This window comes from Choloepus didactylus, chromosome 6 (assembly GCF_015220235.1).
Source record: "Choloepus didactylus isolate mChoDid1 chromosome 6, mChoDid1.pri, whole genome shotgun sequence".
In the NCBI taxonomy this organism is placed as follows: Eukaryota; Metazoa; Chordata; class Mammalia; order Pilosa; family Megalonychidae; genus Choloepus; species Choloepus didactylus.
In genome coordinates this window covers 5,585,277-5,594,805 of record NC_051312.1, presented here as the reverse complement: position 1 = coordinate 5,594,805, position 9,529 = coordinate 5,585,277, and the positions used below count along the sequence as shown (strand labels likewise).

General features: G+C 46.1%; 1 protein-coding gene across 1 annotated transcript; it reads left to right on the top strand.

The window, feature by feature from the left end:
- The first annotated feature begins 1,652 nt into the window (after nt 1–1,652).
- LOC119536364 (heterogeneous nuclear ribonucleoprotein H2-like) lies at nt 1,653–3,219 on the top strand. The gene has a single exon (XM_037839117.1). The coding sequence runs from the start codon at nt 1,762–1,764 to the stop codon at nt 3,109–3,111; it is 1,350 nt and encodes a 449-aa protein (XP_037695045.1). The 5' UTR covers nt 1,653–1,761; the 3' UTR covers nt 3,112–3,219.
- Nucleotides 3,220–9,529: the final 6,310 nt, after the last annotated feature.

The window sequence follows — 9,529 nt, the reverse complement described above, 5'->3', positions numbered from 1 at the left end:
TTTTTACATGAATATACTTGCAAAGCCATCACCATAATCAAGATAACAAGCATATCCATCACCTCCAAAATTTCCTCGTGCCCCTTCATGATCTCTAACCTGCTGTGAGCATTCATGTATAAGGTTTAATGGATGTATCCCTCATGCTTCTTTTAGGAGTGCAACGGCGAATTGTATGGTGAATGTTTGCTCAACTTTTTAAAAAACTGCTGAGCTATTTTCTTAAGTGGTTGTACCATTTTACTTCCTCACCAGCAGTGCCTGGGAGTTCCAGGTCCTCCAACATCCTCATCAACAATCTTGCTTTTTTTTTTAGTCATGGTAGTGTGCGTATGGTGGTTTCTCCTTGTGGTTTTAATTTTGCATTTCCCTATCATCTAAGGGTGTTGAACATCTCTGTTCATGCATTTATTTCGCATCAACGTATCTTCTTTGGTGGTGTGTCTTTTCAAATCTTTTTCCCATTTTAAAAATGGGGATTGTTTATTTTCCTATTATTGAGATTTGAGAGTTCCTTATAAATTCTGGATACAAGCCCTTCACCAGATATACGATTGTGAATATTTTCTCCCAGTCTGTGTCTTGTCTTTTCACTCTCTTAACACAGTATCTTTCAAAGAGCTGACATTTTTAATTTTAACAAAGCCCAATTTATCAATTATTTTCTTTTATGGTTCATGATTTTGGTGTTGTATCTAAGACATTTTTGTCTAAGTAAATGCTAAGGATCTTCTCTTATTTTCTTCTAGAATTTTTATAACTTTAGGTTTTACATTTAGGTATAGAATTGATTTTGAGTTAATTTTTGTTTATGGTACCAGGTATGAATTTAGGTTAGTGTTTTTTTTTCTCCCACTGCACTGCCTTAACCCCATTATTTAAAATAAATATGTTTAGGTCTAGTTCTGAACTCTATATAATGTTCCACTAACATAATTCTCTATCCTTACACCCATACAAAACAATCTAGATTACTGAGCTTTGTAACAGTTCTTAAAATCAAATAGTGTTTGTCTCTTACTTTGTTCTTTATCAAAGCTGTGTTGACAACCCCATATGAATTTTAGAGTCAGCTTGTCGATTTCTACAAAACCTCTGTTGGGCTTGCGATTAAGAGGGCATTGAATTGAGAAGTCATTTGAAGGACAATTGACAGCTTAACAATATTTAAGTCTTTTGGCCCATGAACATGATATTGCTGTCCATTTATTTAGGTCTTTAATTTCTCTTGGCAGTGTTTTGTGGTTTTCATTGTACAAGTCTCTCACATAATCTGTCAGATTCATCCTTAAGTATTTCACATATTTTGAAGCTATTGTAAATAGCATGTTTTCTGAGTGTTTGTTGTTAGTAAATAGACAATCAGTTTGGATCTATTGATCTGGTATCCTACAATCTTGCTAAACTCACTTCTTAGTTCCAGCAGCTCTTATGTGGATTCCAGCGGATTTTATATATATATTATTGTCAGTTGAGAATAAAAGCAGGTTTATCTTTTCCTTTTCACACCGAATGCCTTTAAAACAAAAACAAAAACAAAAACAAAAAACTTGCCTTATTCCAAAGGGTGGATCCTCCAGTACAAAGTTAAATATTAGGCTCACGTGATCAACCGCTTACATGAACAGAAGTAGTTCTGGTCGTCATCTATCGTCTCGCTATACCGCTTTGAGGGAAGAAGGAGGAAAATTATCCGATATCGTTAGAGCCACACCGAAATTGCATTAAGCCTAGCTTGCCACCAAGAGCCAAACAGTCATCATGATGCTGAGCACGGAAGGCAGGGAGGGGTTCGTGGTCAAGGTCAGGGGCCTACCCTGGTCCTGCTCAGCCGATGAAGTAATGCACTTCTTCTCTGGTTGCAAAATCCAAAATGGCACATCAGGTATTCGTTTCATCTACACCAGAGAAGGCAGACCAAGTGGTGAAGCATTTGTTGAACTTGAATCTGAAGATGAAGTGAAATTGGCTTTGAAGAAGGACAGAGAAACCATGGGACACAGATACGTTGAAGTATTCAAGTCCAACAGTGTTGAAATGGATTGGGTGTTGAAGCATACAGGCCCGAATAGTCCTGATACCGCCAGTGATGGCTTCGTCCGGCTTAGAGGACTCCCATTTGGCTGTAGCAAGGAAGAAATTGTTCAGTTCTTTTCAGGGTTGGAAATTGTGCCAAATGGGATGACACTGCCGGTGGACTTTCAGGGGCGGAGCACAGGGGAGGCCTTTGTGCAGTTTGCTTCACAGGAGATAGCTGAAAAGGCCTTAAAGAAACACAAGGAAAGAATAGGGCACAGGTACATTGAAATCTTCAAGAGTAGCCGAGCTGAAGTTCGAACCCACTATGATCCTCCTCTAAAGCTCATGGCTATGCAGCGGCCTGGTCCCTATGATAGGCCAGGGGCTGGCAGAGGGTATAATAGCATTGGCAGAGGAGCTGGATTTGAAAGGATGAGGCAGGGTGCCTATGGTGGAGGGTATGGAGGCTATGATGACTATGGTGGCTATAATGATGGGTATGGCTTTGGGTCTGATAGATTTGGAAGAGACCTCAATTACTGTTTTTCAGGAATGTCTGATCATAGATATGGAGATGGTGGGTCCAGTTTCCAGTGCACCACAGGGCACTGTGTGCACATGAGAGGGTTACCTTACAGAGCCACTGAGAATGATATTTACAATTTTTTCTCGCCTCTTAACTCCATGAGAGTACACATTGAAATTGGACCTGATGGCAGAGTTACTGGTGAGGCAGATGTTGAATTTGCTACTCATGAAGATGCTGTGGCAGCTATGGCAAAAGACAAAGCCAATATGCAGCACAGATATGTGGAACTCTTCTTGAATTCTACTGCAGGAACAAGTGGGGATGCTTATGGTCTCAGCTATGTAGAGCTGTTTTTGAATTCTACAGCAGGGGCAAGTGGTGGTGCTTACGGTAGCCAAATGATGGGAGGGATGGGCTTATCCAACCAGTCTAGTTATGGGGGTCCTGCTAGCCAGCAGCTGAGTGGTGGGTATGGAGGTGGTTATGGTGGTCAGAGCAGTATGAGTGGATATGACCAAGTTCTGCAGGAAAACTCCAGTGATTATCAATCGAACCTTGCTTAAGTAGAGAAGGTGCACCAAACAGCTACTACAGAAATAAAAGCTGTGCATTTATGGGAGTTGAATAGAATGGGAGGAATGTCTAGCATATCCGGTATGGTTTGGTAAATGGGAAATGTAATTGATTCTGATCACTCTTGGTCAGCTTTCTTTCTTGCTTGCTTTCTTTCTCTCTCTTTTTTTTTTTAAGAAAATAAAAAATTCAGTTTAACAGTTTTGCATTACAGGCTTGTGATTCATGCTTACTATAAGTGGAAGTCAGGATTGTTTTAAAACTTCAAGCTCAGTAGTTTTGAACACTGAAACATTCATCTAGGATGTAATAACAAAGTTCAGTATTGACCATAACTGTTATAAAACAATTTTCAGCTTTCCTCAAGTTAGTTATGTTATAGGAGTGTACCTAAGCAGTAAGCATATTTAGGTTAAAGCAGTTTCACTTATGTTAAATGTTGCTCTTACACCACAATACATTGAAAACTTTGGATGCATGTTGAGAAACATGCTTTTCTGTAAAACTCAAATATAGGAGCTGTGTCTATAATTCAAAGTGAAAACATTTGGCATGTTTGTTAATTCTAGCTTTTTGTTTTAATATCCTGTAAGGCACGTGAGTGTACACTTTTACTTTTTTTTTTTTTAAAGATCTGGGACAATTTTAAGATGTAATACCAATACTTTAGGGGTTTGGTCGTGTTGTTTGTATGAAATTCCGAGGCTTTGATTTAGATTTTTCCTTGTATTGTGATTTCCATTTAGATGTATTGTACTAAGTGAAACTTGTTAAATAAACCTTCCTTTTAAAAACTGGAAAAAAAAAATGTTAGTGGTGGAAGGGGACAAGCAAACATCTGTACCTAGTTCCTGATTTTGGGGGAAAGCATTCCATCTCTTAATGTTAAGTATGATGCTCACTGTAGGGTTTTCACAGATGTCCTCTATCAGGTTGAGAAAGTTCATTCTATTCTTAGCTTGCTGAGAGTTTTGTCATGAATGGATATTAGATTTGGTCAACTGATACTTTTTTCCATGTCTATTGAGGTGATCATATAATTTTTCTTTTTTCATGGGTTCATGTGGTAATTGACATTGATTTCTGAATGTTAAACCAACCTTGCATTCCTGGTATCATAATGATATATCGTCTTTCATGCAATTTTTGGGTTTGGTTTGCCAAAATTTGGTTAAGAATTTTAAATGTATGTTCATGAGGGATAGAGCCCTGTGGTTTTCTATATCTGGTTTTGGAGTATCTGTGCTGGCCACACAGATTGAATTGGTAAGTTTTTCCACCTTTTTATTTTCTCAAAGAGTTGTGCAGAATTGGTAGTTTTCTTCCTTGTTCAGACCATGAGGGGGCAACTTGAACCTTTCCTTCCACAGGGCTTGTCTGAATAATTGCTTGCTTAGGGAAAGAAAATGGGAGCCACTTCTGCAATTTTAAATTTTATATTAGTCACGTTTTTAAAAAGTAAAATGAAACGGTTGAAGTCAATGGTAAAAATATATTTTATGCAAACTAATACAGCTAGTTTCCATAATTTGTCTTTCTCATTGCTTTGCTTTGTTTTGTTTGGAAATGTTTTTTCATTTGATAAATAAAGTAATTTTAAAATAAAAAGACAATGTATCTAAAATATTATCATTTCAACATATAATCAACTTTAAAAAGCCATACAAGAATTCTCCATTCTGATTTTCATCCTGGGTCTTTAAAATCTGGTGTGTGTTTTACCCTTACAACACCTCTCGCCTGGGACTCGCCCAATAGTAGCTCAGCAGCCGCAGGTGGCTGTCAGGTGAGAAGCTTACAGCAGAGGAGCCCTGTCTCGGCACCCGTGGGAACCCAGCATGGGTGGGCTGGCAGGTCGGGCCGGGAGGGGCAGGGGGCCGGCAGCCCCGCAGCGAGGACCGAGGACTGAGGCTGGGCTCTTGCCAGGGGAGGGGACTGGAAGATGCACCTCCTGGGAGGGAGCTCCCCGGCACTCCCATCACCTGCCCCCCAACCCCAGCACCTGCCCCCCGATTCCTTCTTCCTGTCCACACTGGGCACGCCTTGATCCCACCAGCCCTTCTCCACTGTCCTGCCTCAGGTGGTGGGAAAAGCCACGGGTTTGGACTCAGGAGGCCCAGGATGAGATCCTTCCTCTGCTGCCTGGCTGGCCCCTGAGCCTCAGTTTCCCCACCTGTAAAATGAGCATAGGAAGCTGAGGCCCCCCCATCTTGCAGGGTGGCCACGGGGACCACAGAGAGCTGGCGGCGAGGGTCCTAAAAACCAGCAGGTGTGGGCTGGCACATTGGCACTGTTCATGGAGGGTTCTGGGAACCTGGTCTCTGACCCTCCCCCAGGATGTTGGCACTTTAAAGCAGGCCAAACAGGGTCACCAGGATGTGTGTTAGGTCCGGTGAGAAGTTTCTAGTTCCAGTCTCCTCTGGGTCCCTGAGGCCCCTACCTCCTCCCAAAGGGCCCCCTCCTCCCCCCATTTCTCTGTTTCTTTGCTCCTAGTCCCTCTGAGAACAAGCCTTATAATGGGAACCTTGGGTAGTTGCTGGATTTGCCATCTCAGCACCTCATGGAAACAGCAGGGGCTCAGGGGGCACAGAGCCTGGGTCCAAGTCTTATCCCCCCACTTAGCACCATACGACCACAGACAGGTGGCTTCACCTCCTTGAGCTGCAGTATTTTCATCTTCAAAATGAAGAGAATGATGCATCCCCATAAAGGATGTTGTAAGGAACAGATTCACTCATTCAACACATTCCACCAATATTTATTGAGCAACTGCTATGTGCCAGACAGAGTTCCAGGAGCTGGAGAAACAGCAGAAACCAGAACCAAGGCCCTGACCTCAGGGAGCCTACACTCTCGAGGGAGCAAAAAGACGACAAACAGGACTAATAAGTACAATATATGGGTTATGATATGGAGATGAGAGCTAAAGGGGAAAACTCAGCGGGGAATGGGAGGGGGCTCGGAAGTGGGGCTGGAGCCTCAATTTTTGGTCGTGTGTGGCCAGGAAGGTCTGACCAGCAGGTGACATTTGAGATTTGAGTCAAGACAGGAAGGAGATGGGGGAGCAAGACCCACAGATCTGCAGATCTCAGGCTTGAGGCTGGAACCTGGTGGGTGGGAGAATGGCAAAGCGGGCAGGGGGCTGGAGGACAGGGATGGAAGGCGAGAGGCAGGCAGAGGGCAGGTCAAAACGGGCCATGGTGTGTACTTGGCTTTGAGCAGGATGGAGCCTGCGGGATTTGGAGCCCAGGAGAGACTTGATCTGACTTGCTTTTGAGAGTCTCCTTCCCTGCCGTGTGGAGCTGGACCCAACGGGCAGTGCAAAGCCAGACGCACTCAGGATCTTCTGCCATCTGGGTGACAGCTGGTGACGCTGGGGCCACAGGCAGCAGAGGTAGTGGTGAGCATGGCCACACCTGGGTCTCCTTGGAGTTTGCAGTGGGGTGCCCACTGGGGGGCTGGCAGGTGGGGGCCCAGGATCCAGCCCCCACTGGGGACCAGGCACCATTCTAAGCACTTTACGTACACTTAAATCTTATCCCCATTTGCAGGATGGGGAAACCGAGGTATGAGGTATGAGGCCCCTGTGTAGCTGGGCCAAGCAGCAATCAGAACCCAGAGCCCGGGCCCTTGACCCCAAGGACACCCCAGCTGGTGGGATGGTTAGTGCAGCACCTCTCTCACCCCAGCGCTCGGCAAATTGGACCCAGAGACACAGAGGAACAACTCGCCATAAGCCAAATGGAACCCTCGACTGACCTGCCACCACTGCCTCTCATTAGGGTGACAGTGTAGGTCAGAGGTTGGCACACTCTTTCCTTAACAGGCCAGCTATTAAATATTTCAGACTTTGTGGGCTACAAGTTCTCTGATGCAGCTACTCAATCTTGCTGTTGTAGCAGAAAGCAGCCATAGGCGATACGTAACAAGCGGGCCTGGCAGTGTGCCAATAAAACTTGATTTACAGACACTGAGATGTGAATTTCATATCATTTTTATGGGTCATGAAAAGTCTTCCCCTTTTGATTTTTTTTTTTTTTTTTTTTTTTTTAGCATTTAAAAACGCAAAAGCATGGGGGATAGGGAACTAATACTCAATGGGCCCTGAGCTTCTGTTTGGGGTGATGAAATAGCTGTTACTGGTAGTTGACACCACTGAATTGTATACTTGACAGTGATTAAAATGGGAAACTTTATGTTGTGTATATGGTACCACGATAAAATTTTTTTTAAATGCAAAACTCACTCTTAGCTCACGGGGTGTATGGAATCAGACGACAGCCAGCTCTGGCCCACGGGCCACGGTCTGCCAACCCCTGAGGTGAGTGATGGAGAGTAAAGAGGTGCATGGTAATTAATGGGGCTGATGTGATGGGTGCAGACTGGGGGTCCCCTTAGGGTAAAGCAGTTTATCCCTATGCAAACCACTGGGAAGATCCTGCGACCCTGCTGAAGTCCTTCCGTTTCTGTGGGATCCCCCAAGGTGGGGTGCATTGGGGTGAGCCCGCCCCGGCCTCCAGCCAGCCTCCAGGGCCTCCATGGCCCCCCGCCCTCCTCCCCAATGTCCTCAGCGTCACATCTGATGATGCCCTCCTGGGGCTTGGTTTTCTATTTATTTCCCCCAAGATAAAAGAAGCACCTTAATAGATGACAGACATCTCCAACAGACCCTGTCGGAGAGGACAGCAGACCCCTTCAAGATCACTCTTAGTTTCCTTTTTAAAAGTCACTTTAAAGTTATCGAGCACTGGCCACATGCCTGGCAGGGGCTAAGTGTTTCATAGGCATCTCCTCGCGGCCCGCCTTGTCCCGTATGCCGAGTCTGCAGCAAGAGACTTCCGAATGCAAGAAGGAAAACTACAGAAAGAAATGCTTTTTAAGTAAAGGTGTAGACCGCGAGCGCTCCTGGAACTGATTTTACTGGGTGCGTTGGTTTGCATGTATTATGTCTCCCCAGAAAAAGCCATATTCTTAAATGCAATCTTGTGAGGGCAGAAGATATTAGTGTTGATTAGGTTGGAACCTTCTGATTGCGTGTTTCCATGGAGATGTGACCCACCCAACTGTGAGTGACATCTTTGATTAAGGTGTGACCTCTTGACAGTGTTTCCATGGAAATGTGGCCCCGCCCATTCAGGGTGGGTCTGGATTAGTTCACTGGAGTCCTATAAAAAGAGCTCAAACAGAGGGACCTCAGAGCAACTGAGAGGGACATTTTAGAGAGCAACTGAGAGAGACATCTTAAAGAGCAGCCACAGCTAGGAAAGGACAAAATGCCCCAAGAGCAAAATTTTGGAGAATACCATTTTGAAATGCCACCTGGGAGCAAGCAGACACCAGCCATGTGTCTTCCCAGCTAAAAGAGGTTTTCCAGATGCCACTGACCATCTTCCAGTGAAGGTACCCGATTGTTGATGCCTTACCTCGGATACTTCATGGCCTTAAGACTGTAACTTTGTAACCAAATAAACCCCCTCTATAGAAGCCAATCCATTTCTGGTGTTGTGCATAACAGCAGCATTAGCAAACCGGGACACTGGGTAACATTATTTTTATCTGTTGTCTCCCCAGGTGTCAGGTCTTTAGAGTCTCCATCTGGCTCGGGGCAAGTGCGTTGGTGGAGAATGGAGGCAGGTGGGGATTCAGCATCTCGCCAGGCTGCTGGGCTGCTCAGCCTGGGCACCACCCCACAGCCCCAGGCACCACCGAGTTGCGGGTGTCAGAGGCCCCTGCTGGGCAGGTGTCCCACAGATCCTCACGGGCAAGTCACTTTGTCTCCCCAGCAGCTGCCTCCTCAACCAAAAAATGCGGCCACCCCATGGAGGAGGCAGGGAGACCAGGGGGGCCTGGCTGGTGCTCAAAGGTGCTCACGGCCCGCCCAGAAGAACGATACTAATTAGTAGGCACTTACTGTGTGCACTGCTCCAAACCCTTGACCTGCGGTAATGCAGGTAGTGGGTGCTACGGCCCCAGCTGGAGGTACTACCCATAACCCCATTAACAGAGGAGGAAACCGAGGCACACGAGATGAAGGCCTGGCCCTCATCACGATGCTGGGGCATGGCAGAGCCGGCCCCGGGCCCAGGAGAAAGCCCCGGCGGGAAGGCAGGTGCCCAGTGGGGGTGAGAAGAAGGGGATGCTGTCCGGGAGCAGAGGCAGCAGCTAGGAGCCCTGAGCCTCTGGGAGCGGGTGGGGGGTCCCACCAGCCACCCGCGCACCAGCCACCCCCACCACATATCCCTGCTCTGAACCGGCAGGCGCAGCCCCCCACTGGGAACACAGGCCCACAGATGTCCCCACCAAGAGGGGGCTTGATGCGGCCCGGAGAGGAAAAGCTTCCTCAGGCAAGGGGTGGGGGGCTGCCAGGGGCTGCAGCTGGGCCCCCATCTGGGCTCCTCACAGGGTGCA

What these genes read in the sequence shown, in the direction of transcription:
- LOC119536364 (XM_037839117.1), top strand. Translation starts at nt 1,762, where the DNA reads ATGATGCTGAGCACGGAAGGCAGGGAGGGGTTCGTGGTCAAGGTCAGG.